The sequence below is a fragment of the Rhinolophus sinicus genome, linkage group LG02 (genome assembly GCF_036562045.2).
Source record: "Rhinolophus sinicus isolate RSC01 linkage group LG02, ASM3656204v1, whole genome shotgun sequence".
Taxonomy (NCBI): Eukaryota; Metazoa; Chordata; class Mammalia; order Chiroptera; family Rhinolophidae; genus Rhinolophus; species Rhinolophus sinicus.
This window is the reverse complement of record NC_133752.1, coordinates 148,699,784-148,727,664: the sequence shown is the minus strand read 5'-3', so window position 1 is coordinate 148,727,664 and position 27,881 is coordinate 148,699,784. Positions and strand designations below refer to the sequence as shown.

General features: G+C 57.1%; 1 protein-coding gene across 3 annotated transcripts; it reads right to left on the bottom strand.

Annotated features, from left to right (window-relative positions):
* Positions 1 to 159: 159 nt before the first annotated feature.
* On the bottom strand, positions 160 to 27,526 carry FIGNL2 (fidgetin like 2). Of its 3 annotated transcripts, none has more exons than XM_074325663.1 (2): positions 27,328 to 27,526; positions 160 to 4,754 (listed from the first exon to the last, which is right to left on the bottom strand). In XM_074325663.1, exon 2 carries the CDS (start codon positions 4,741 to 4,743, stop codon positions 2,767 to 2,769), a length of 1,977 nt encoding a protein of 658 aa, XP_074181764.1. In that variant the 5' UTR covers positions 4,744 to 4,754; positions 27,328 to 27,526; the 3' UTR covers positions 160 to 2,766. The 3 variants fall into 3 exon arrangements, with proteins under 3 accessions (XP_074181764.1, XP_074181763.1, XP_019580093.2); XM_074325662.1 differs by having other exon boundaries at positions 27,212 to 27,524; XM_019724534.2 differs by lacking the exon at positions 27,328 to 27,526 and adding an exon at positions 6,840 to 8,254.
* Positions 27,527 to 27,881: the final 355 nt, after the last annotated feature.

Here is a 27,881-nt window from a genome sequence, read left to right as displayed (position 1 = left end):
CCTTCTGTGCCCGAGTGAATACCAGGGCTTCCACAATAATGTTTTGCTCAAGGAACAGAAATACCCACAGAGCCACACCAATGCTACCGATTGACCTGGATGCTCAAGCATTCCCTAGAGGGTTCCCCACATCCTGCTGCCCCCAAGAAATCCTCGGAAAACCACATGTCATCGCTTTAATACTGTGTAATACTTTCTTTTAAAATACAGTCTCTTCTGAGGTAGACAGACCACAACTGCAGAGCATCGTCAGACAGGAGATAAATACTTCCATGTACAACACAGCAAAATGAGGTAGAAATGGTTACAGTCGGAGGAGAGGACCCCAACCCCAATGTGGGTAGAGAAAGGAGGGCCAGCTTGTCCTCCCCTAACCCCTGCCCCTGGATTCTTTGGTATGTCCCCCCAACACTGCCAGAGCTGGACTCCCCCTTCCCGCACCTGCCCCAGCGCCCATGAGGTAGGTGCTAGTAGATTGGGGCATGTCTCCTTGTGCAAAGTTCCCCAAGGCCAGTAGAGGAGGCGGTGGGGGCCCTGGGTCTCAGTCAGTGAGCTCCCCCCACCCCCAGAGCTGCCTGCCTCTTGAGGGAAGGGAGCCCAACCCCCCTTCCCTGCCGCCCTTCCCCCCATATATAAACACACACCTGAGAGAACCTCCTCACTCCTTGCTCCTTCCCAGGGTCTTTCACAGCCAAAACCCTGTGGCCCAGCCTACTGCTTCTGAGGCACCAAAGTTCTGCAGTCAGCCAGCCCCAAGGAGAGGAGGGCCAGAAAGAGACCAAGGATAAAAAGGGGGAAAACAGAGCAGCTTTCCTGTTAACACTGCTAGGCCAGTACAGGCCCTCAGCACCTTGGCACCGGATATGTTCCCTGTGGACACCCTTCCAGCTGGGAGTGGGAGGTGGTACAGAGATGCGGAAGCTGTAAGGGTGGGCAGAGAACCGGAAGGGAGGCTGGGGTGGGAGAGAGAAGAGGTAGGGGTGAGGGCTTGTTCCCCCCAACTTTGGACCAAAGGTCAGCGTTGTGAAATGGGCTCCCTGAGGGGGAGGGGACACACCGCTGAAGCCCCATCAAGAGAAGTTGGTGGAAAGGGAATATGCTTCTCCGAAGAAAGCACATCAAGCCTGGGCTTCCGGTGGAAAGTGTGGGCAGGACTAAGAATAAAACACCAATGTCAGGGGAAAGCTGCCTGCCCATCTCCTCGCTTCTCACAACCCCTGCAGCTCCAGACCTAGGACCCCAGGAAAATGGGAGAGGCATACTTCCCCACAGAACCTTCTCCTGTTAAGGGATACTCACCCCTCCTCAGAGCCTCCCAGCAGATGGGGAAGGCTGAGTCTATAGTCATTTTTGTGCCCAACCAGACTTGTGGCCAGACTGTCTTCCATAAAGAGGGAATCCATTTAGCCTTAGTTATAGGAGATCTCTGGCTGGACAAGGGCCAGGTGAGATGACCTCTCTGGGGACTTTCTGCCTAGGTCACCTTTGCATTTGGGCCCTTTCAGACTATTTCTTGTGCCTGGGGCAGGAAGTGGGCAAGGGCATCCCAAGCCTGGTTAACCCTTCCTAGAAAATACTGAGAGCAGTGGGGCCCAGTGGGGAGAGCAGCAGAAAGGGGCTGAGACCTACCTGCTCTCAAATCCCACAACCCACTCCCCCACACCCTGGCCTCAACCTTGGACGTGGGGAGGAAGCCCTACAAATACATTCCGCTCAGCCCTAGGAAGAGGAGGGGTCTCAGTGTGGCTCTGGGTCCTCCTTTCCCCTTCCCCACAAGTCTCACTTTCTGAGTCTTCTGGGAGAATGTGCTCCCTTGGGGGTAAGGTTGAGGGAGGGAGGGGAACACACAGGAGAGTAGCCAAAGTCTAACATTCTTTCTGAGGTCAGTTTCTTCCTGAGTTGTCAAAATAAAAAGAAAAACAGCAAGTTCTACACATCTTAAAAAAATAAGAGGCCTAAATAGTAAACAAGCTACATTTCTGGGATTTCCCCCTCGAAAACAAACAACAACAAACCCTTCTTTGGGTTTTTTTGGGTGTGTTTTTTTTTGTTTTGTTTTTTTGTTTTGTTTTTTTTTGTTTTGTTTTTGTTTTTGGGCAACCCCCTCCCCGCCCAGACCCAAGGTTTCAGCTGGGTGAAGGGTAATGGGGTGGGAAGGAACTCCCTACCCCCTTCTCCTCAGTCCCTGGACCTCCAGATCTCCTGCAAAGGGACACTGCAGTCTTTGAAAGAGAGGGACAGAAGGCAGGGAAAGGGACCAAGAGACTCAGAGAGGCTGGAGAGCAAGGGATGGAGACAGAAGCATAGAGAGTGATAGATGGAAGGGAGAGGGAGGAGCAAAAGAGAAACAGGGGCATGATGGAGGGGTGGGGGGCACTGACAAAGCAACCCGGAGAGAAAACTAAGCGAATGCAGAGGAAGAGGAGGGGGCATGGAGGAGAAGGGGAGCCATTCAGAAAGCGAGGAGACAAAAGGATTGTGGCGAGAGAGCAGGAGTTCCTTAGGCCCCGGGTGCCAGCCCATACCGGGTCGGCCCGTCCATGCGGAGCGGAGATGGCGAGCTTCCCGTCCACAATAAATAGGGAAAACCTGAGTACACAGCGCATATGGCATCTATCTGCCTAGCAGAAGCATCTTCTTTCCCACAAAAAAAAATCCACCGACAGCCCCGTCCCCTCTCCCACTCCACATTCATCACGGCACCCTCCCAAACGGAGGGGGCAGGGAGGGAGGGGCGGCCGCTCCTGCGGCCTCCCCGGTGCGCCGTCAGTGTCCGCTGCCGTACATTTTGTCCCACTCCACGTACGAGTCCAGGTCCTTGGGGGAGGCCCTGGGGCCCACCTTGGTCAGCGCCGCCTCCAAGTCCTTGTAGGAAAGGGGGCGCTGCAGCCCCGGGAGGCCCGCCCCGGCTGCTGCCTGCTGGCACAAGTGCCCCAATTCACCCCCAGAGAAGCCCTGGGTGCCCTGCACCAGGGCCGCCAACTCCCGCTCGCTCAGCACGCAGCCCTGCTGGGCCAGCGCCCGCTGCAGGATCTGCCCGCGAGCCGGCCCGTCGGGCAGCGCCACGTAGAAGCGGAGAGCGAAGCGCCGGCGGGTGGCCTCATCCAGGGCCGCGGGCCGTGCGGTGGTGCCTATGACCAGCACGCCGTCGGCTCCCGCCCCGCAGCTGCCGTCTAGACAAGCCAGGAGCGGTGCTTGCAGGGCGCCGGCGGCGGCGGCGGAGGCACCGTCGTCCCGGGCCGACAGTAGCGCGTCCAGCTCGCTGATGAGGAGCACCGCGGGCGGGCGGCAGCGCGCAGCCGCGAAGGCCGCCTGGAGGAGGCGCGCGCCCTCGGCGGGGCCTGGAGCGGCCAGCGTGGCTCCGCGCAGACGCAGCAGCGTGGCGCCCAGCTGCGTAGCCAGGCAGCGGCTCAGCAGCGCCTTGCCGGCGCCCGGCGGCCCGAAAAGCAGCACGGTCCGCGGCGGGTGCGGGCTGCCCGGGTAGGCGGGCGGCCTCAGCAGGGGCCACACCAGCTCCTCCTCCAGTGCCGCCTTGAGCGGGCCCTGGCCCGCCACGTCCGCCCACTGCACCGGGGGCCCGCAGTCCAGCATCTTGCTTGTCACCAGCTCCAGGGCCCCCGGGTCCACACCTTTGGGAGGCTCCCCCGACGGCACAGCGAAGGCCCCGCGTTGAGCCGGCGCCGGGGCGCGCTCCGGGAACTTTTCAAAGGGTTCGAGTTGCGAGCCGTAGACCGAGGAGCCCAGAACCTTGAGGGGGACGCCGCCAGCGTACTTGCCCGACGCCTCATCCGCGGCTCCCGCCGGCTTCGCCCGGAACCCGTTGCCTCGACACTCGCCGTTGTCCGCGGAGGTGTAGGAGGCGCCGTCGGCCTTGGCGGGCTCGTAGACGTACTTGCGGTAGCGGCCCTCTGCGCCCTCGTCGGCGGCCTTGCGCTTCAGCGACACCCCGGCCTCCGCGCCCGGAGCGGCAGCCTGGAAGCTGTAGGAGGTGGGTGCCGGCCGGGGCGGGGCGGGCGCGGGCAGAGGCGTGGGCGCCGCCAGGCTTGAGGGCAGGTAGGGGGTCGGCGGCGGGGCCGGGGGCGGCGGCAGAGCTCCGTAGCCGGGCTGTGCGGCGTAGCCCCCCGCGGGGTAGTTGTACAGAGGCCCTGAGGGGCCGTAGCCCGGCGGAGGCGGGGGCTGCAGCAGCGCGGCTGGGGGCGGCGGGGGCAGCGCGGTGCCGGTCTGCGCGCAGTAACCGGGGGCCAGATAGCCCCCGCCGTAGCCCGCCCCATATTCGGACGCCGCCGACGGGCCCCCGCACGCATTGCCGGCGTAGAGGGGTTCAGGCAGGTTCCCGGCTAACACCGGGGAGCCCCCGAGGCCCCCGGAACCGCCCCCACTGCCTGACTTGGTTCCCGGGAGGCCCTCGTGGAGTGAGGCCAAGGGGTAGTGTGGCTCCGGCCCTGGCCAGGGCTCGGGGTCCCCCTTGGCGCCGTTGAGAAAGGCGGCATCGCCGTAGCTGCCCAGGGTGGGGCGCTCGTAGGGCGAGTCCAGGACCCCTGAGTATTTCTCTGCGTAGCGCTTGAGAAGGTTGGAGGCAGTGAGGGCAGAGATGTCGTCGTGTGCCCAAGCATAGTGGCAGCGCTGTCGACCCCCAGGGGGCAGCTCCAACTTGTGGGCCGGCGACGGGGTGGTGGAGGAAACGTCCAGGTGCTGCTCTGGCCACTGGTTGAGGGGCTGGGCGTGTTCCGGTGTCCAGTGCATCTTCGACAGAGCTGCAGGCAAGAGACAGACGGGGCTCGTGAGGTCCTGCAGAACCCACCGACCGCCAACCACAGGCCAACCCACGGAGGCTGCAGCTTGGGACGGGCTGGTTCTCTGGCATCCGCCACCCCCCCACACCCCCCCACACCCCCGGGGCACCTTCTCCAACCCCAAGTACACAATACTCGACTTGTCCCTCAGCCCCAGGATGCAAATTAGTATTGAAAATACTACCCTCGGAGCCAGGAGGGATCTGGAAATGACATGTAGGCCCTAACTTCACCTCGTAGGCAGTGATGATTGTTATGTCCTGGCCATACCAGTCCTGCCTTCTAGGACACATGTCCTGACTTTCAGACATAATATAGTGAAGGATCAGGCAACGGGCGGGACACCCCAGCCAGTGCTGAGAATGGTCAAACCCAAGTGGGGCCCACTGGGTACCAGCTGTTTGCTGCATACCCACCATGTGCCAGGTGGGCACTACAGTGGCACTAGGGTTGTGTAAATAGAGACGAGTGAGGCCTGCCCAGGGCCCCTGGCCCCGTGGCTCCACAGTTTGATAGTCAGCAGTGCTCTGTTCATGTCAGAGATTCCAGGGCTCCCTCTGGCCCTAAAGGGAGAGATGCAGATATCTTTGGCAGGGCTTCAGCATCCCTGGGAAACCCCAAAGGCTGAGCCAGAAGCATTCGCCTGCTTTCTGTTTGGGGTTCTTTTAGTCTGCCTGATGAAGTCAGCGCACCTGGGTTCCAGACCCAACTCTGCACATGATGGCTTGTGCCCAGGGCAGGGGTTGCCACCTGCCTCGTTCCCAAAATGCGATTCGCCACAATACAAAACGGTTACTATTTAGAATAGACAGATCATATTCCAGAGAAGATGGAGGGAAAGTTAGTTCACAGCAATGCAAAGTTAGTACACGTCATAGAGAGTGGGTCATAGCTTTGTCTCTTAGCTTTCCCGTAACCAAATAACTCACTTTGCAAAGTAAAAAACTACCACCATCCTCAAAGGAAACAAAATGTTCCTGGCATAGAGATCACAGAAGCAGACCTGTGAGATGTCAGAACGTCCTCTTAGATAGCCATGCCATCAACACAGAAGAAATATTATACTGCTGTTTCTTACACTGTCCCTCAGAGCACCAGTCAAGGCATGAGCCAAACACTGGGAAAGGGATTCAGGGCCTGGAGAACTGCACGCTCTGGGTACAGGGCTCCCATAGGTTAGCCTGATTTAAGGATAAAACCTCCCAGATGAGGTGGGCCCATGGCATGCCACAAACGGTTTTTGCTGCTGAGTATTTCTCACACCTAAGCTTTTGATAAGTTAACCTTACAGGTTTAATATTCTTTCTTCAACAAATTTTTATTGAGCAAATACTAAGTGCTGTGCTCAGTAGGAGGGCAGATTGCAAGGTGAATGTGATGGTTCAGTCGAGTGGAGGAGACAGACAACATCCTTTGTGAGGTAGGAAAATAGAGGTGTGTGCCAAGGGCTCTGGGGCTCAGGGAAACGTGCCATGCCTGGTTGAGGAGACCTCACCAGGGAGGTGGTGTCTTTACTGGATCTTGAAGGGTGAGGGATCAAGTTGACCAGACAGGCTAGAGGGTTCCAGCAGCCTTAGAGGTGCAGAACACAATGCATTCAGCAAGGCTGGGCTGGGTTAGTTCATATGCCCTATTCCCTTCCTCAAGACAATTTATTGCCACCTTCTGGAAAATTGTCATAATGAATCTACAGATCTATTGTGTCTATGATGTGACTCATGCCCCTTTAGAAATAGGGCTTCTGTGCAGTGCACAACCTATATAATGACACACTGGAAGCCTGGAGGGCGCACCAAGAAATATTGGGTCACTAGAGCTTTGGAAGTGGGTGTATGTAGGGGGAGTGGTAGAAGAGGCTGAAAATAAACGAGTCGCTTCTCTGGTTCTCCACCGTTGCCCTTCCTTGCAGCCGCTTGTTGATAGATAGCACCACCTCCTATGGCTATGACCTGACATCAGTGGGAGAGGACAGTCTTTGAAAAGAAAACTATTTACTCTCATCCCCCTGCCCTAGGGAAGGCATGAGCCATAGATACTAAAACTTACAAAGGAGAGCTCTTGCTTGTTCAGCCTCCATCGGAGAGGTGATGGATGGAGATCACCCATGGCAAGAGGGCAGGGCTGAGTGTGAGGTGTGTAGGGGCAGGTCTATAGCTCTCCAGCTCCTGCTGACAGGTCTCCAAGGAACAGAGGCATTACCTGGTGTCAGAGGGTAATTTCCTGGGACATCAGAAATCACAAGTGCTTTTGGTTTCGGGGTCAGATGAGGTAACGTCAAAGTTAAACAAATGCAAATATTGTGTTACCACATGGACCCCAAACCTGTTCACTGTTACCTGTGCTTTGACTCCATAACACGGAGAAGAGATTGACCTTGATGATAGGTAGTACTTTCCCTGAACATATTAAACTGGGCAGGATGGGGGGAAAAGAATGGCCCCTCCCAGAAAGACATACGTAGACACAGTAAAGAAGGCTCTGTCTGGACTTGTCCACACACGTTTCCTTCAGCCTCTGCCAGACCGGCTGTGCCTCCTCTGCGGTCAGGTCCCCACCCGTAAGGCCCAGTACTCAGGCCCTGGTCACCTCTAGGAGCCCACCTGTGGCCCTCCAAGCCTGTCCTCCCAGCATCACCCCCACTGTCGTGTCTACTCCAGCATGAGCCCCTCTCAGGCTGCTCCTCGCCTCTGCCCAGACGGGCCCCGGTCCCTGGCATCTCATCCATGACACTTGATTTCTACCCTTAATGCTCTCAGATGCTGGCCTTGCATTCCAGGCCATTCTCTTGCATTTTAGCCAAGGGCACATCTCGCTCACCTCTCGCCTTCTGTCTTCACCTTTACCTAGATCTGCATCCACGTTGCAGGCAGAAGGCCTGAGGGTCTGTCTACTCCAGCCCTTGGACCTTGCCCATGAATTAACTATTCCTGCTGGCTCCCTGGTCCTGGCTCCCTCCTCAGAGCAAGCTTAATTGTTTCCCATCTTCAAAAAGTCCCCCACTGGCTACCAACCCATCTTTCTTCTCCTTTTCCTTTCAATCATCGTTGTCTGCATGCAATGACCTGGACTCTGCCCGAGGTCCCTTAGTGGTCTAAGTGGGGAGCAGGGCGCCAGCTCAGCGACTTCTCCTGCACTTGGTCACACAGCACTTGATCACCAGACTGCCTCTCCCTTCTTCCAAGGGGAAGAACAAAAGTTGGGCCAGAACCCAACTGTCCTGGAAGCAGGCTCAAGCCACCAAGCCGAGGAGGGCGAGGGAGGTGAGGTTGCCACACTGCACCCAGGCTGAGAAGGCTGGTCCGCGTTAGCCGAAGCCCACACCACCTGACCACGCACACATGCACGCCTGCAGGCACACATGCTCATGTCCATGCGTGCGCACGTACATATACACACACTCTCTCTGTCTCCGGCTCCTTGGAGCCTAAGTGCAGTCTTCAGTCGAGCGCTTCCTCACACACCCAAGCCCCTCTTTGCCTTCCTCCCCTCCCCCACACGGAGAGACTGGGGTAAAGCACGCTGTCTCCCTGCCCCTGCCCCCAGGCCGGCTACAGCCCTCTTGCTGTCACACAGGGACAGCCGCCTGTGGCCTCGCTCACCTCGCTCACCTCGCTCACCGGCACCTGCCATGCAGCCTCTGCAGGAGAGGTCTCCCCAGGAGAGCCTGCCTCTCTCCCAAGTTCGTAGGCCACACTCCCCTACCCTGGCTGAGCTGGAGGTGAGGAGAGGCCTTTGGGATTTGGGAGAAAATGTGGGCTTTGAACCAGGGATACAAGGGTTTGAATCCGGGCTCACGTACTGTATAACCCTGGTCAGGCAGCCTAACCTCCCTGAAGCTCAATTTCTCCAACTGTTACAGAGCATTACATCCGCCTTGCAGAGTGGCCGTGAGGATTTAAAAAGATAATGTATATAAAGTACACAGTCCAGTGGGGGGTACAATTGAGAACCTGAGCAGTAGCCCAACCTCGCTGAGTGACTCTGAACAAGTCCCTTCCCCTTGGGGTTGGGAGAACTCGGAGGGTGTTTTGTAAGGGAGGTTCCTTCCAGCTGACACGACAGAAGGTCCTCATGCCATTTCCCAGCACAGGGGGCAGAACCAGCCCCTTTCCATGCTTTACCTTGTGTAACCCTCACAGCAGCCGTGAGATCGTGCTATTGTCATCATCCCCTTTTACACATGAGGAGGCTGAGGCAGAGATGAAGCCGTCCCCACGGTCACAGAGCTGTCACACAGTGGCGCGGGGCTCGGCTGTGCAGTCTGACCAGAGCCCAGGCCGCCCTGGCTACTGGCTGCACGGCCTCCCTGCTCCAGCCCTACGTCCTCACAGCCAGAGGAAAGCCTGAGGCCATGACCCAGCCTACACCAGAGCTCATTTCCTTGGCCCTATAAAAACAGGAGTCTGTATTTGCCTGGGAATGTGGCTGTGTCCCAAATGCTGTCCCAAACCTTCAGACCTGCTTTTGGAAGCACCTACTAGGGCGGGGCGGAGGAGGGCAGGTTCCCAAGTTGCCTGTGCCCCCCAAGCAGGAGTACGTGTGTCTTCTCACAGCAAGACAGCCCCAGTAGAGCTGTCCCTTTCCTGCATACTTGCCATCTGATAAGAATCCATTCCCACCCCCAGGCTGGGCAGACAGTTCCTTATTTGGGTTTGTGGCCTTGCCTGGGGGTGGCTGGGGCTCTGCGAGAAAAGGCAACTTTCTGAAAGTCAAGCTCCTGCCCAGCTCCTTCTTCAAGCAGAGGCTTGAAGGGCCAAGTGCCCTCCTACACACAGGAGGCTGCATCCACTGAACTCCACCCACAGAGCGCCGGCCTCCAAACTCAGGAGATCATTAAATAGTAACAGAGGTGGAAGCGTAAGGGAAGAATTCCTTAAACCCTTCCCTCATTTTTAGGAAGCCTTCCAGGACCATTGAGAGGAGTGGTCTCACAAATGGCCAAAACACCATGCCCCGACCTCGGGCCGCTCCAATCCCCAGGGACCACGCTCAGGGCGGGCGCTCAGTGCATTGGGCCCAATGCAGGCTGTGATAATATGATTTATAATAAGAAATATATATTTAGTTTGCATTCACTGTTCTTGGCTCACAGCTTCCGAAACCCTTGGAATTTCCTAAACATAAAAGCAAAGAGAGCATCTTTCGTTATGGTTGGTCTCTTGTTCTCAGTTCCTGGAGTAGCTTCAGAGGCTTGGGTAAAATGGGTGTCTTGTTGTAACAAGCCCCTTTCAACCACACCTGAGTTTATGTTAATGAGGTGATTTTTGAGAACCTCCTAGGTAACTTTAAGGATGGAGGCTGGTTGCCAGGGGAACCACCGGATTAGATGGTTGGAACTTTCAGCCCCACCCCCCCACCTCCTGGGAAAGGAGAGGGGCTGGAGATCAAGCTCAATCGCCAATGGCCAGTGATTTAATCAATCATGCCTAAGTAATGAGGCCTCCACAGGAAAAAAGGATGGGGGTTCAGAAGGTTCCGGGTTGGTGAACTTGTAGAGGTGCTGGGAGGCAGTGCCCTGGAAGAGGGCGTGGAAGCTCAGCACCCCTTCTCAGCACCCCTTGCCCTGTGCATCTCTTCCCTCTGGCTGTTCCTGAGTTATATACTTTTATAATAAACCACTAATCTAGTAAGTAAATTGGTTTCTTGAGTTCTGTGAGCTACTCTAGCAAATTAATTGAACGAAGGCGGGGCATGACAACCTCCAATTTATAGCCCATTGGTCAGAAAAGCACACGTGACAACCTGGATTTGCAATTAGCATCTGAACTGGGACTGAGCCCTTAACCTATAGAATCTGAGGCTATCCCCGGGATAGTGTCAGAATTGAGCTACATTTGTAGGACACCCCGCTGGTTTCACAGAATTGGCTAGTGTGGAAAACCCGCAGATTTGGTGTCAGAAGTGAGGCAGTGTAGTGTGTGAGTAGAGGGAGTGTGTTTTTCCCTGACACCCTCCACTCCCATCCTGGCATGCAGGGGCAGCAGACACCCGCGCTGTCACTGTAGGACCCTGGGCAAGACACCTAACCCCTGCCTCTCAGCTTCACTTTCTTCTGTTGTCAGATGAGACAGTTGGGCTAGATGGTGGACCTCCAACTTTTCTCTCACGAGGAATCCTTTAAAGTAAATTGCATACATGATGCGGTGTTAAGGGCCCCCAACCGTGCTGTGTCAATGCCCCCCTCCAACTCCCTAAGGAGGCCCCTGGCACCCTCTCCCCATCTTACAGAAATTCTAGGATTCAGAATTCCATTACCCACGGGGAGGGAGGGACTGGACCAAACAGGGCTGGGGGCGGGGCGGGGAGGAGGGGCAGCTGCGTGGCGGCTCCAGGCCTGTGGAGCAGGGGCTGCTGCCGCCCTCCTGGGCAAGCTCCCTGGGGCTCCATTATCTCAGCCCGGGACAAAGGGGCTGGAGTGGAGAATCCCATTGTTGGGCCTCGTATGGAAATCTCATTAATCTATTCACCGAGGCTCCCACAGGCCTTTTGTCCGAGGCTTTTTGTCTGCTGCTCACAACTGTTGCCCCGGGGGGTCTCTGGCCGCATGGCAGAGCTTCAACAGGACTGTTCCCCCATCCACTGGGCCCTGCCCCCTCGTGCCAACCCCCAGTTACTACAAGAGGAGAGGAGAGGGAGGGAGGGGGCAACAAAAGGACCCCTAAGGATGGGCCACCTGCCACAGCCCCAGCACTCACCACACAGGAAGCTCTCCCAGTCCAGGCCAGAGAGTGCCCCCAACATAGCTGGACGGCCAGAACCCTGCTGGGGGGGCCCTCTGGGGTCTGATACAGGGCCTAGCAATAAATGTTTAGGGGATGAACCCAAGGAGGCCAGAGAGGCAACTGCAAACTCCTCAGTGCAAAGGCTGCAGCCTGTTTTCTACAGGGAACACTGTCCTGTTTCTAGCCAGCCAGCAAACACTTTCAGAACAGCGTCAGCCACTAGAGACGCAAATTGGATCAAACTGTGATCCATCCTCATGGACTCTGTCCTCTAACAGGGAAGACGAGGTGCAGCTGGTCAAGAAAGCATGAAAGGAAGAGAGGGAGGGAGGGAACGAAAGAAAAAGAAAAAAAGAATGAGTTCTGGAAGATCAGAGGCAGTTGAGGCTATTTTTGGAGGGGGATGAAAGCAGCACCTAACATGGGTCTCTGAAGGTGGAAAGCAGTGGGGCATATTCGTGGACTTGCGGTTGGTGAAGGCGGAGGGCCTGGAGCGCGCAGGCGTGCTGGCACAGGCGCGTCATCACTCACTCACTGCCCACAGCGCCCGTCCACGTAGATACTGTTTACAGATGATAAAACCCAGTCCCAGACAGTAGGTGCGGCTTGGCCAAGGTTGGAAGGGGGCCTCCTTGGTCTGCACAGTGTTTTCCCACCTCTACAGGCGGTGGTGAGGCAACAGTGCAGATGGAGGAGCAGACCCCTGAGGGGACCAGGAGTCTAGCCACAAGATCTGAACACTCTCCCTCCATGTCTCTATGTTCCTTGGCTGGAGAACTGGTGAACTTGGGGCTGGGGAAGGGGGAGGGGAGGGCCATAGGAAGATGGGGGAGGGGGTCACACGCTGTGAGCTCCAGGGAGTGGTAATGGTCAGGGCAGGCGTGTCACTGTTGGACTGATTCTTTTGTGTCTTGGGGCAAGTTGCTTGTTCTGTTATGAACATCGCAGCCTTCTCTGATGCCTCCAACAACGCCAAGCAAACTAACTTCCCTCTCCATGCACAGGGCCTGAAGAATCTAGAAAAAATCAGCCCTGCTCACACAGGCCTACAGGCCTTGGCTCACACAATCCGACCCACTGGCAGTGCCCTCCCTCTGCCAACTAACTCTTTCCCAACTTTCCAGGTTCCCGGCACGTCCTGCCTCCTTCGTGCTGCCTCCCAGCCCTAAGTGACCCCTTGCCTTTGGGGGAAGCTGGAGAAATTCCCTTCTGGCAGCAAGAACAGGGGATATTCTTCCTCTTGTGCCCAGTTCCATCCTCTCTCAACACTCAAGGACATTGTTCCCTCAATTCTCCCTTCTCCTGCGTCATCAATTTCCCCCTCTCCACTCCCATTCTCATCGGCCCACAGACATGCTGCTATTCTCCCATCTTAGGGGGGGAATGTCCAAAACACTCTCTTGATCTCCCTCCAAATGCATCCTGTTGCTTGCTTTTTACCAAAACAAAAAAAAACAAGAATAAAACAGTTTGAAAGCCACCTACTACTCTTCCTAACTCCTCCTCTCCAGTTCTCTCCAGAGCCCTTGCCAGCCAGGCTTTCACCTCCCGCTCTCCACAGGCTCCAAAGGCTCGAGTGAGTGACCCTGTTGTTACATCTGATAGTCAGTCCTCAGCGGGCGCAGCTCACCGGTACTGGACTCAGCTGACCAGCCCTCCTTGCTGACACTTCCTCCCTGGGTTCCTGGCCCCTTCTCCTCTCAGCCTGTCATGTCCCCTTTGACCCCCTCCCCCTGAGCTTTGCAGAGCCCAGGGCTCAGTCCTTGGAACATTCTCCCCACATTAATTCCTTGGAGACCCCATCTAGTCTCGTGACCTTGACCGTCGTCTGTACTGAGGCTTCCTAAACGTAGTTCTCCAGCCTAGTTTTCCCCTATGCGCTCCCCACTGGTGTATTCATTCAGCCTTCTTCCTGATACCACCTCCACTTCAATATTTCATTGGCATAAATGACATGTCCAAACTTCCTCACCCTGGTCCTAACCCACGGTCTTCCCCATCTCAGGCAATGGTAGGTCCATCCCATCTAACTACTCCGGCCAGAAACCTTGGGGTTCTCTGACTCTCTTTCACACCTCAGACCAGCAAGTCAGACTGGTCCTGGCTTCAAAATCTGTCCAAACTGTATATTCTCAGCACCTCCAGCAACATCTCGCACTGCAGGAGCCTATCTCACCTCCCCATTAATACCCGTGTGCCCCACTCTCTAGTCTCAACACCATGACCCATGAAAACGTGTCCAATCATGTTGTTCTTCTACCCAGAAACTTCCAGTGGCTCCTATCTCATTCAGAATAAAGGCCAAAGTCCTCACACAGCCCCCAGGTCCTAACGACCTCCTTCCCCTTCCCTCTTGCTGCTGTCCCCTGCCCCCCCCCGCCCCCGCCCCAGCCACACCAGACTCCACTTGCTGCATTCTGTGCCTGCGACACTCTTTCCCCAGATTTCTACGGGGCTCACAACCCTCATTTCCGTCAGGTCTCTGCTCACCTGTCACCTCATCAGACACTGTCCCCCTCGACCCGATGGTCTCTGTAGCATCCGTGATAATCTGAGCTACTTGTTGCTTTATTTTCTTCTACCCACTAGAAAGTTCTGTGAGAGGAGAGTTTGTTTTGTTCACTGTCATATCCCAGGTACCTAGGACAGTGCCTGGCACGAAATAAATTCATAACAGACTGTAGAATGGAGGAATGGATGGGTGACTAGATGAGCAAAGAGGCATGAAGTTGCCTCTGTGTCCACATAAAGGAAAAAGTCAGGGGGACTAAATTTGAGCCCAGTGAGATGGTGAGAGTGGCAAGAGGCCAGGTAATTACCTCAGGGGTGCACAGGGAAGGGTGCCTGAAGCTGAAGGGCACCCAGCCCAGCACCCAGGCGTCCCACCTGGCCTTTTTTTTTTCAATCTTCCTCCTTCTTTCTTCCCCCAGCCAGGCCTCTGGGGGAGGACAAAAGGGGCGATGGAATTCCCATCAAAGGCCACCGGACACATGGTAAAGAGATCAGGGCCCTTGGGATCCTGCTTCCTCAAGGTAGTGAGGCCTCCCCGCCAGTCTGGCTCCTCTCTGGGGTGGGGGGTGAATGGGGGGGTGTACTCTGGCCCTGGACTCCTCATATGTCAAATGCCAAACAGCAGGAGGTCAGCCTGAGTGAGACTGGCCAAGGGGGGTGGGGGGGCCATCTGGGCTGTGTGTGCATGCAGTGGGGGGAGGGGAGAGTGCAGAAATCCCTGCCTATGTCCGTGGTCAGGGCCACAGACAAGCTGTGACCATCTGTTGTCTTGAGAGGCCAGGCCAGGGGCCCAGCACCCTTGAGGATAAACCTTCCCTTTCCCCCAGCCTTCTAGTGTTTGCAAAGAACTTTCATGGTGGTCATTCAGTCTCACTCTCACAATTGCCCTGCTAGATAAGCATATTCTACCCATTTTACAGAAGAGGAAATGGAGGCTTAGAGAGGAGTGATTCTCCCAAGGTTGAAAGAGCTAATAAGAGGGGAAGCTGAGACTCAGCCCATTCTGCCAGCCCTTCCGTCTCCCAGCCTTGCCAAGGTGCCTCAGCGCCAAACACAGGGCCCCCTCAGGGCTCTGCTCTCAGGCACAGCTCCAGCCCAAGCCTGCCCCATACCCACCTCTTCTAGGAAGCCTTCTAGGACTGACCCAATCCCCCCAAGGAAGTTCCTAAGATGCCTCAAAGTCTAGAGCTCCGTAAAGCCACCCCTTTCCCACCCTGGGCTGTTGGTCTGTCCCTGGGTGTTTGGCCCCCTCGCGGCCCAGGACCTCTCCAGGGCAGCTCAGCCACCCACAGGAGTAGATGTTCCCCTAACTGCAGATGGTCCACACTGAGGCTGGACATCTTGACAGACTGGAAGGGAGAACCTACGCTGGGAAGAGCCTTGCCAAGGTCACAGTTAGGAAGGGGTTTGTATCCAAGGGTTTGGCTTCAGCCACTGAACACAGCTTCTAATCCTGTGCTACCCAAACTGCAGCCCCTGGCCACAGGGGGCTATTTAAATTTAAATTCACTCAAATTTATTAATTATTTTAAATTATTATTAAAAATACATTATTAAGGTTAAAATAAATTAAAAATTCACTTGCTCAGTAGCACTAGCCACGCTCAGGAGTCACGTGTGGCCGCGGCTACTGTGTGGGACAGTGCAGACACACAACATTCTTGTCATCGCGGAAAGTCCTGCTGGGCAGTGCTGCTCTAACCTCACCCAGGACTGGGTCTGCAGCCGGGTGCTTCCCACAACAACTGGAGCCTTCCACGGCTTTCTCTTGAACTTAGAGTCTCACTCCTTAGGATCTCCAGATAGATTTCCCTAGGACTCGGACTGCTTTCCTGAGGATTCCTAGGCCGTTTTCTGGCAAGGCTGGGCTCCAGCTTCCCCAGAAGCCAGGGAGGGGGGGCGGGGTAGCTGGACCTACTACTCCCCATCAGCCCACCTGTCCTGCCTGCAGCCGCCTGGGAAAGGAGGGGCAGGCTGAGGAGGAGCAGAGAAAGGTAGGACAGGCAGTTTGTCATCTGGCTTTTCAGGCTGTGCTTCCTGCCCTCCCCCATCAGCTGCTCAGTACCCATCCCCCCTCACCTACCATCCTCATCCTCATCCAATCCCAAGGACAGATGGGGGCCGGCAGAGAGAAACGTGACCACAATGAAAGCACTCTCAAGTGGCAACAGAGTCCGAGGGTCACAGCTGTGTGTCCCCCGAGGCCTGGCCAGTCCCTCATGTCTGGCCTTGTGTCAGCCAGGTCTGGGCTAAAGCTAATCTCAATGAGGGGAGGGGTCCATTTAGGAATCTTAGTGGGAGATTTAGGAATCTGTAGGTGCTGGATTGTTCCAGCAGACACAACTGCAGTTAAAACTGCAGTCACTCATGTAGTTACTCATCCATCCGTCCATTCAACATACATGGAAGAAGTCCCCATCATGTCAAGATGTAATAAGAGGATGTAAAGATGGACAGGTGGGCTCCTTAACCAGCTTGACCAGGTAGAGACGTGGCTTGTTCTGGGCTTAATCCTCGTTCCAGGCTAGATGAAGATCCTTAGTCACTGCCAGTGGTCAGCGCTCCCCCAGCTGCTGCCATGAACACCCCCCCCCCCATGGTCTCTTGACCAATCACAACACTGAAGGGGAAGTCCCATTGCCCGGTGGCCCCCAGGGAGTGTATTAGCACATTTGAACCCCTCAACCTGCACTGACAAAGCCTGGGGCCTTGGGAGGCAATACAGGAGTTGGGGGACTGTCCTCTCTCCCCTCCCAGGGGGAAGCTCAGGACGAGATTAAGCATTCTGGGGCACAGGAATTTGGGGGTCCCAGCTCCAGCAGTGAATAAGCATTCCATAAAATCCCAATTCACACACTCACTGATGAAAAGGCCTATCTGCCACGGCAGGGTAGGGTGGCTCCTGGGCTGCGCCCCCTCTTGCACAAAGTCCTGGGGAACCCTGAGCTGGACCCAGGACACAGTCTCCTAACATTTTATCTGCAGACTCAGTCCCACTCCCGATCTCCACGAGGGGCATCTGTCCCCAGAGCTTGGGGACCTGTCTGTACCCCGTGTGATCTGGCTGCCTATGGGGGGTGGCCCTCCTGGGAGCTGTCTTTGTCTGCCCTCCGTAAATAACAGCTCTTTTCTCTCCTGTGTGCCCCGGGGCTGCCAGGGCTGATTTCAGCCTCGTCAGCGCTGCTAATCACTTTTCCAGCTCTGAAGCCCTACTCTCCCCCCTCCTCCTTCCTTCCAACGGCCCCTCCAAGTTTTCTCTTCAGCCTCCTCCTGGAGCTGTCACTGCTGGGGGTGCTCTGAGCCCTTTCCTTCAGCACCACATCTTACCCCCCCTCCAGGGTAGGCAAAATCCAGGAAGAATGCCTGTCCCCAACCCATTTCCTTGGAGATACCTGGTAGGGAGAACTAGCCTAGTTATTACCCTCGGAAGGTCAGGCTGTTACCTCCCAGAGGCCATTGCATCCTGGACTGGGGCTTGTTCTCCATGTCCCTCAGTCTCCACAGCAGGCTGCTCGGGGGACTATGGTTGGAGCCCATTCTACAGCAGGACACACTCCTTCCTTTCTCCTCCCTCTCTTCACCTCCTGGGCTGCTCCCAGGGACCCACAGATGCAGCCTGGACTCATCAGCAACGTTAGTTAGGAAGGTGTCTGAAGGCCAGCCTGAAAGACTGACCAGGGCTGCTGGTCTCTGAGCTCCCCCCCAACAAGCCCAGGGGGTCCACGTGGAGGTCACAGCCCCACCTCCCTCCTGTGGCTCATGACGCAGGGGGTCAGCTTCTGAGATATAGGACAAGTGTCTCTTTCTGTTTCCTCTGGTGAGAGACGGGGGAGAGGGGGAATGTAGCACCTCCCTCACAGGCTGCTGTGGGCAAAGAAGGAAGGGTGGTACTTTCAAGACTGGCTGGAGGGGGGCCTGGGGAAGGGGCAGGACACAGGGCAGGCCCTTAAGAAGCTGGCTAAGTGCCTCAGCCTGCGAGGGGGGGGCGGGTGACGCAGGAGAGGGAATGCTTTCTAGTGCCAAAAGGATCCAACGGGCTTGAGGGACTCAAGGAGAGAAGTGCACTGTCTGAGCCACCGCGAGCCCCTAGGTGGAGAGCACCAGCCTGCAGGAGTGGGTCCGTTGCCCCTGACTGACTCGCAGGAGGGTCTGCAGAGGCTGTGAGGGGAACCACCCTCACCATCCCTGAAAATGCGGTCCCAAGCCACAGCTTCCCAGGACCTGCTGGCCTGACCTCTGACTGGGTCCTGCGGCATCAGCTCGCTCTCACCAGCATCTCCTGTGCCAACAGAGAAGCCCCAGGGCCCTGACATGCTCCCCCTTCCAACTTCTGCCTCTTCGAAACTGCCCAACCAAGGTCACACGCCCCTTCAGGTCCCTCTTGAGAGCCCACTGTGTCAGACCCAACTTCATCCTGAGCCACACTTTTCATAGTCCCTGGCAATCTTAGGGGGAGGTTTAGGAATCTGGGTGAGACTTTAGGATCCCCTGAGGCCCACCAAGCCTCAGACTCAACATGTCCAGGGAAAATATCTGCCTTCTTTCTCCAGGTTCGTTCATTCACTCAGGAAACCCTGGAGGCCTGTGCCTCCTCCACCCATCTAGCTGGTCACTGCGCCCCCTGACACCCTCTGAAAGGACCCACATACTCAGCTGGCCCAGCATCTGAACTCATGTCTCTGCCCTCCTAATCCGCTTCTGAATGGCTGCCTGGGTGGTCCTTCTATCTGAAAGACTCAACCCCCACTCACCATGGCGGACAGCAAACCCCAGAGCCTGGCACCAGAGGGAGGTTAGTTTGTCCTTCCTTCCAGCCTTGGCTCCTGCCATTCTTGCTCTTTCTGGCCGCTCCGGCCACAACAGTCCATTCTTTGGGCCATGCATGTTCCTGCTTCCAGGCCTTTGCTGGGTTTGGCCTCTGCCTAGTTCTGCAGCTGGGCGCCCAGACTGTTAGGTCACTTTGCCTCTGATACCCTTGCCGGCTCCCTCCCGGGTGCCCACCTCTGCCCCTCTGTCCTGCCACTCACAGGCCTTATTTAGAGTCGATGTCATCTGCTAAACTGGGCTCCCCATCCCTGCTCTGCTCTGACACCCCGCCCCGGGGCCTGTGCACAGCAGTTCTGTAGCCCAGCAGTCCCCCACTACTCCCTTTCCTCTCTGTTCTTTTCCCTCTCAAAGTCTCCTCCCTTGAAAAACTACCTGATACAATGGGGGTAAGAAGAGGAGGGCCTTTGGAGTACTTTCTTACGATAGAAATTACTTGTAAGCAATTCCTCTTTTTAAAGATGATTTACTTTTTCATTGAGGCACAAAAGTTTGCAGCTGAAGCCTGTGCTTTGCCCCAGCTAGAGCCAACTCCTCTCTGGAGCGTTCAGCTTCTCTGTACATATGATGGGACAGTAACAGCCATCCCAGGGCGCTCGGGGCCTCAGTGCATTCACGCCGAGCGGGCACCAGTGTGGGAGGTTATGGCTCCTGTCCAGCGTGGGCCCCACTGCTGTTCGGGGCTGAGTGAGACCCTTCCGTGCCTGTCTCTTCGTCCCTGGGACCTGGCCCTGCGTGGATGTGGGATGCAGCATGAGCGCAGGGCCCTCTACAGCTTTGCAGGCATAGGTCCCTTTTGCTGTCTGGTAAACATGTGCCCTCTGCTCAAAAATACTTGTTCAATGCATAAGCTAGAAATACACAAGAAAACAATGTTGTAGCTATGAATGGTAATAGATGTTAACTAGACTTCTGTGGCGATCATTTCACAATCTATACAAATGCTGAATCATTAAGATGTACCTGAAACCAATAAAATTAATACGTCAGTTATACCTCAATTAAAAAAATAATGCATGGGACAACTCTGTCAGTCATACCTCAGTAAAGGTGGGGAAGATAACATTTTAAAATACATGGTGCTACAAAGGGAATTAACATCACTGGAATACAACTGTAACCGTGAACTCGTCCAGGGTCATAGACCACAGGTCTCAGCGCAAGAGACTAGAGCCCGCCCCCCCCCAACCCCCCCAAGCCAGGTTTAGGATCCAAGGTTGACTTCAGTCCGTGTAGGTGGCATGTGACCTCCAAAAAACTTAAGCTTCAAAGGCTAGGTGATCCTGTGCTCCTGGGCACAACATGCCCCCCTCCCAGTGCCTGGGGGTGGGTGAGGGACGCGCCCCAGCAGGCGAGGCCTGAGCGGAGGTGAGGAGCAGGCCCAGGCAGCCCACCCAGGCTTCCCCAGGGGCGCCTGGGCCCCTCCACCCTTCCCAGCCCGGAGGTGCTGAGCTGAGTAACTCCAGCTATGCAGCCTGGCCGGTCTACCTGGGTGTGAGTGGGCAGGGTTGTCCTCAAGGGGGGTGGCCCCCCACACCTGCAGGGCCACAGGAACAGAGAGAGGGAACTTGGGGGAGGGTGCGAGGCAAACACCGGCCAAGCACAGCAACTCCTGTCTGCTCCTGTGTGGATCCTAGTACATGCACAAGCGCGGCGCTGCCTGACGCATTAGTGCCTGTGAGCCTCACAAAAACCCCGGGAAGCAGGTGCAACTGACATCCCCACGTTACAGGGGAGGAAACTGAGGCTCAGTTAACTTGTCTGAGTCGGCAAGCGAGGACATGGTGCCACCTGCCTGGGCAGTCTGGCTCCAGATGCTTTTCTGCTTCTCACCTAAGAAGCGGCCGTTCCATTTACCAGCTTCTTACCAGCTGAGGAAGCGGAGACACGGGTTGATTCCCGCCATCCTCCCCCCCCCCCCTTAGCCCTCTTCTCTTGACCACCCCCTCCACACTCAGCCACACACCACAGAGCTTAGCGCATTTCAAAGTGCTTCTCGGCACCAAATAAGTCATGGCAGGTCTGAGACTCCAGGCCCAGCGACAGTCACTGCCACGCCCTGAGGAGAGTGATGAGAGGCAGGGCAGCGTGGCCCACAGACCAGGGCTCGGGGAACAGGGAGTGTTTACTGGGAAGGAGAACGTTTCCTGAGGACCAGAGATCTCCAAATACCTGAACGACGGGCAGGTGGCAGACTGTGCCCCTCTGCAGCCCTTCCACTCCGCCCCCTTCTCGACTGAGCTAAATGCTCCAGGAAAGATGTCGGGCTTGATGTTAGCTGAGAACCTGTGGCTTGTCTCCAGAAGTGATGAGCTCCCCGTCAGTCAAAAAATTCAGCACAAGAGGCTGTGTCCGGAAGGCACACGCCCTGGCAGGGTGAAAGGCTCTCCTCCTCCTCGCTAGGCCACCCCCACTTGCCTGTCTTAGAGGCACTGCAAACCCAACAAGTCCCACACTGAACACCTAAGCACCACCCTGATCCTCCAGCTGCCTTCCCCACCCCAACGAGGCAGCTCCAAGCTTTCCCAATAAGGGGCTCAGAGCCTAAAACTCCAGCCTGAAGAAGGCTGTGGTATGGAAGATGGTGACATAGGAATGGCCATCCCACATAGGGCACAGTCTGTCTAGAAAAGGAGCCCCTTAGACAAGTGAGGGTCCAGCCACTAATGAATGCTATCTCTCTGAGGAGCTGAGTGGAAGGGGCAATTTCCCCTGGTGGCCAGAGTTCCCAGGGAACCCACAGGCACACTTCGGGGTGGGCAGAACTACATGAAAAGGGGGGGGTATTCTGTTTTTTCAGTATAACCTGAATCTCACCAGTTTTCTTTCCCCACTGGCCTGGAAAAAATACAAACACCCCAGACTCTTGATCATCCAACGGCCAAATAGGCCAGTCAGCAGCAGCTGGACTCTGTTTCCCACTAATTCCCACTGAATTAGGGCTTCTGTCCCCTCTGAACAGCCTCCCCCTGAGAACTCAGTCTCCTCGGGACTCAGCCGGTGATGTGATGCCCTGCTGTCAGGTACTGGCCTTTTCCCTGAGTGTCTCCTCTCCCACCCATCCTGTGCCCACTGCACAGCTCTGAGCATGCCAGCCCCCAGCTCATATGCCTTCAGTGGTTCCCTTCTACACAGGGAACCCAAAGAGAGCGGTCCTGAAAGCAGAGCCTGTCCCTTTGCTTCTTCACTGGTACCCAACTGTCTTATAAGCTCCTTGAATGTGGACCACATCCGAAAATAACGGTTGTTGAATGAATGGCTGCCTGGGTAAAATACCCAGGGCCTGGCACTACTGGGAGGGTCCGACCAAATGGGCAGGGGTGTGTCTGTGCTTTACATTAGGTGCCTGTGGCAGAGCATTGCCAGCGCAAGGGATGTGCTCTGACCCTCCCTGGCCACGTGGGAAGCTGAGGGCTGTAAACACGGGAGATCTGAGGTGTGAAGGCCCTGGTACAAGGGGAACCCAGTGGGTGCATGGGGAGTCTCAGGGGCTCAGGAATCCCAACCCAAGCTGGGCACCCTCTGGAGCCTGGCAGAGGTACACCCAGGACCCTGTACAGTGCTGGGACACAGCAGGTGCTCAGGACAGGGTTGTCAGAGCAAAATGCAACCTCTCTGTCGCGTCTTCCCAGCCATCCCTGAATAATCCCAGCACCGGGCTGGGAATCAGGGGGCTCCAGTCTGCGGGGGGGGGGGCGGGGGGGGTGAGGGCAGGTAGAGGGAGGTGTGCTTCCACCTTCCAGGTGCCAGGGTAGTCAGGCTGGCTGTTGTCTCCCTAGCCCAAGTTCCCCCCCTCTGCCCTGACGACTTTAGAGAGAACCTCAAAGATGATCCAGGCAGCCCTGCTATAGGCCAGAACGTTCACATACATCCTTTGCCCCGTCCTCCTACATTAGGAAGTGGTTCCCTGAAGTCCCTAGGTTCTAAGCAAGTGACCAAAGGTAGGTGTATATTGCAGAGACAAAGGGCACACTATTTGAAGCCAGGGCTCTGTCACCTAGTGTTTTTATCCCCATGTGGCAAATGAAGATCCGGAGTAAGGGACTTGTCTAGGGTGATGACACCTGATTAGTGACAGGGTCATTGCAGCCCAGAGTTTGGCCCCTAGGGTGAGGGCCATGACAGGTCATCAAAAAATGGGGTCTGGGCCACAGCCCGATGGAGGCTGGCCCGTGGCCACTGCCCAACACTCCATTCATGAGAATCCCCCACCTCACCTCCAGTCCCCAAGGTGAATCGGGGCAAGGCACCTGGGTGCTTGCCACCGCAGTCCCCTCTCCTTAGCTGGGCCCAGTGGGGAAATGTCAGCATCAGCGGCGGTGACAGCCCGGAGCACTGTCACTTGCATTTCTGATCAGGCAGCCACGGACCCACAGTCATTCAACACTAGAGCTCAGGGCTTCCAGCTCCTGCTCCTGCCTAATTTAATTCGCAAAATGCTTATGAGATAGAAACCATTCTTGGTCCCATTTCACAGATAAGACATACTGTAGAGTATTTAATAAATGCTGCATAAGTGGTAGCTATGATTTATCAAGACACTTATGAAATACTTGGAGGAGAGCTCGATTTTCCTGCCACTCATCCTGGTTCCTGGGGACAAGTGGCTCCTAAAACAAAAGCCCTGGACATCCTTTGTCCAGACAACACACTCAGATGAGATGATGACCCCACACCCTGGCCCAGACCGCAGGAACCTTCCCCATTCAAAGGCTGGCCCATCACCTTGATCCTCTACCCCTGGTCCCTTAGCTCATCCCATCCACCTGCCAGTACTAAGCCATGGAAACAGCACCGTGTGCGGCAGTAAAAGTGCTGCGCTGCAGGCCTGACTCTGCCTTCAGCATGTCATAAGGTGCTGGGCTAGGGTGAGGGCTTCTTGATGTAGGGTCCCCATGGGCTCCAAGGACCCTTAACCCTCTAAAGCATAATGTGAAGTTCGGTGTAGATGGATAGAAGTGCATTTTGGGGGGACAGCTTTCATAAGTCCCTCTGAGGAGTCTATAAATCAAAAAAAGTTATGGGGCCCCAGACTGAGTGATCTTGAAGCCCCCTTCCATCCTAGTATTCTTGGGCTGTATGCATTTCAACATAAACTCCATTCTCCAACCTTCAAGATCAACTCAGCTGCCACTGCAGGAAACTCAGGTTTCTTGCTTCTTTGACTGCAGCACAAGGCTTGGGACCCCATGACTCAGTCTTGCAGGGTCTCTCCTGCCTTGCTCTTCCGTACGAACCTGCCAGCTCCCAGAAGGGAACAGGACGAGCCCAGGGCTGAGATGGCAGAAAACACCAGTATACCCCATGTGGGCTCGCCCCTGGCCACAGCTTCTGTCCACTGGAAGGCAGGGGCTGTTGCAGACCACAGGTGCACCCAGGCCCAGGGTCCATCTTTCCCTGCTGCAACCCTAGGACCTCACTAAACCTCTCCTGCGGGGAGCCTGGTTTTCATTAAATCAGGTAAAGGAGTCATTAACTGCCAGCCCAGTAAAGAAGCAAAGTTCTGCTGGAAGGCACAGGGAGGGTGAGGGAGACCAGCCTGTCCTCTGCCCTCCCTGGCTGACCGATGGTGGGGGGAGGGGGAGTCAGGGAGGCTGGGCTCCTAAAGGGTCCAGCAACTGCAGCAGTAGGAGCTGGGGGTGGAGAGTGGGGGCAGTCTTGGCCCAGATAATAAGCAATTGTTAATGTGATCCATATGGATCCTGACTGGCCTCTCTGTTTAACAGGATGATAATGGCAGGGAAAGAATGCTGATCTGTGGGGAGAGGAAGGGGCAAAGTCCTCCCCTGACTTAGGGGGAGGGGGAGGACCAGCAAGGAGGGGGAGGAGGAGACCCACCCAGGGGTCTCCACCCATCCAGGAACCCATAGCTATTTGCCTGAAAGTGTCCAGATTCCATGCTTTGTAGGCTGCCCTTACAAAACCCCTTTAATTCAGCCAACAAATATTTATGAGGCATCCACAACGTGCCCAGCCCCGTGCCAGGCACATGGGGGCAAGGGGCAGGAAAGGGTATGTTCCACCTCCATCCTCCAGGAGGCAAGGCCTAGGGTGGACTTGGCCACAAAGCTGAGGGAGGTACAGGTGCAGCGCCAGAACATGGAGGGACAGGCGCTGACTAAGAGCTGAGGGTTCTGAGGAGGCTTCGCGGAGGAAGTGTGGCATCCGAGTTGGGCCTTGAAGAATAAGGAGGTTGTGGAAAGACAGGGACAATGGGGAAGGCATTTGGCTGAGGGAACAGCAAGAGAGCAAAGGCAGAGAGGCGTGAAATTGCGCGGAGAGTCTGAGATCTCAGCAATAAAGCTGCAGCCCGGGCAGGGGAGGGGAGGGGATTCCTGCTCCATAAAAGCTGTGGTCATGGAGGGCCAGGAGGAAGGCAAGTCAAGGCTCTGGGAAAGGCACACTGGGGGCTGGTCCCTCTGCCCTGCCCCCTCCAGTCGGGGTACTGGTATTGTCCACTCCCAGGATCCTTGGCTCAGACCACCCTTATACCACTGCCAGAAAATCCCGCGGGGCCTCAGAGGCCATCCCTGTGTCTCTCAGCCCCCTCTTCTTCTCCTGGGAAGATGGGAGCCCCCCCCCCGAGAAATGGGGTTATCTGGGCCTCCCAGGAGCAACCCCACTGCCTCGGGGACCTAAATTCCCTTTGGCCCAAGAGGGCTTTCCCCCAGAAGATATTACAGCGAGGGCACGGGGGTCGCTCCTTACAAGGGTGACTGCTGCGGACGCCAATGGAATCAAGTGGAAATAAATGAAATGGCGTTAAACATGGGAAAGGGGGATTTACGAGGCCTGTCACCCGGTCCAGCAACGCCGGCCCGCAAGCCCCGCCCCTTTCTCGCCCACCCCTGGAAGCCCGACCCCGCCCCCGACCCCCGCAGCTCCCGCGGCTGCCGGGTACCGGTGCTGCGGCTGAGTCCCCGCAGCGCCTCGGCCCCGAGCCGCCCAGCGCGTCCGTCCTCTGCAGCTAAGGCACCGTGGAGAACGGCGTTTGCTCGCAGCGAGAAGCTCGGGGAGGGGAGCTCCGAGGAAGCTCAGCCCAAGAGGACGCACAGGGGTTTCAGGTTGGACTCGGAGGGTCTGGGGCTCCCTGTGCGGCGCCACCCGGCCCACTCCACAGGGAAGGCTCTGGGCCAGGAGAATCAAGAAGTTCGCCCCTCTACCCCGCAGAAACCAGAGTGAGGTTGGGACCGAGTCCCGGTTCCTCGCTGCCTGGCCGGGGGCGGGAGCCCGCTCAGCCGCGGCAGTCGCGCGGACAACACAAACATTCTTCCGTCCTCTATTCTCCTCCAAATTAGGTATCCATGGAGACTGGGCCAGGCAGCCTGACAGCCCCACGGCCTAATCCTGATTTAGTGACCGTCCCTTTAACAGCCCACCCACCCGTCCACCCACCCCTGCGCTCCGGGCTGCCGCTGGGCGCAGGCTCCAGGCCGCTCACTCTCCCCCGCGCAGACCCCTTTCCAGGCCTCCTCGCCCAAGAGGGGCACGGGAACTGGAGGGGCCGGGCAAGGGAGCCTACATTTGAGCACCTACTGTGTGCCCAGCCCTCTGCGAAGAGCCCTCTACAGAGCTGGTTCCTAGCAAGGGAATCTGTGTAGACCAACAGCGGGCTTGTGAAGTGGGGAAGTTTAAGGGGCTCCGTCTAGAGAGCTGGGCGCTCAGAGGGTCTCCCTTGTAGCCTGTAGCCCATGGGTGAAGTGCAGTTTCCTGCGACACCCTGACTCAGATGGAGGCTATGCTCTCTCTGGCCAGAAGAAAAGAAAGGAAGCGCAGGGCGTTAGGGGCGCAGGGCCCGAAGTGGCCTCAGTCTCCTGTCACTGCCCCGTCACGATGCTGGGGAATCTCCGGGCCTGGAACCCAGCCCCCAACCCCCCTCCCTCACACACAGGGGCCGCTGGACAAAGACCTGACGGTGTGGGAGGGGCCTGCGGGCCGGCCCTCGGGCTCCGGACACAAGATACTTCTGGGACCCGAACCCGCAAATCCTGGCTCCCCACCCCCCAATCCCGCAGGCTCCCCCCAGAGCCAGCTACTCGCTATTGCTGCAGGCTCCGCACCAAAGGGGGCGGCGAAGAGGGTGCCCGTCGGCGGCGAAGAGATCCCCTTCTCTGCCCACCCCTTCCCCCTCTGGTAGTGACCCTCGGCTCCCACGCACCCGCCCGGGTCTCTTGCTGGCCTTGCCCTTCGACCCCCACCTAGTTGAACCTCGCGACCCACAGCCCCCGCCCTCTCCGGCCCTCGCACTGTCCCGCACCCGCGGACAAAGCTCCGGACACCCGACCGAACGGTCACCACCCCCTGACCCCGGCCCCGCCGCGCGCTTCCGTGCCTGCCCTTGCCCGGCCCGCGGCCCCGTACCTCGGCATCCCGGCCGGGTCCTAGGTGAGTGTGCGCGGCCTGGGGGGTCGTCCGGCCCCGGGACTGGGGCACGGGCCGGGGGCGGCAGGCCGGGGCTGGGGGGCAGCGGTGCTCACCATCCTGGAGCCGCTACTGCTGCGGCTGCTGCGGCCGCCGCGGCCGGGAGCGGGACTGGGCAGTGGGGGTGGCTGGACAAGGGGCCGCCCCGGCTCCCCCCGCAGGCAGGACCCCCACCCCCACCCCCGCCTCCCCTCGCCCGCCCCCAGCGCCCTCCCTTGCAGGCCTTTGCTCCCCTCCCCTTCCCCTGCTCCTCCCCTCCCCTAGCGCCCCTCCCTTCCCCCAACTCCCGCCCCTTCTCCGGCCCTCTCCACCCCCCCGCCTAGTCCCCGCCCTCCCCCACCTCGCCCCCGCCCCGCCCCCACCTCCCCTGGGCTCGCCGGCCCCTCTCCTCAACCCTCCTTGCCTAGCCCCGCCCCTCTCCCTCCCCGAGCTCTAAAATAAATTAGCCACCTGGGGGGGGGGGGAAGAGCAAATGACCCTTGGTGTGGAGAGTGTCCATGCGCTATTCTCAGGCCCGCCCCTGGGCCTGGCCGACGGGGCGGGAAGTTGGGGTGGGGGTGGAGGCCAGGCCGCCCGTCAGGGTGGGGGAGCTGTCCGCCTAGGGGGGAGG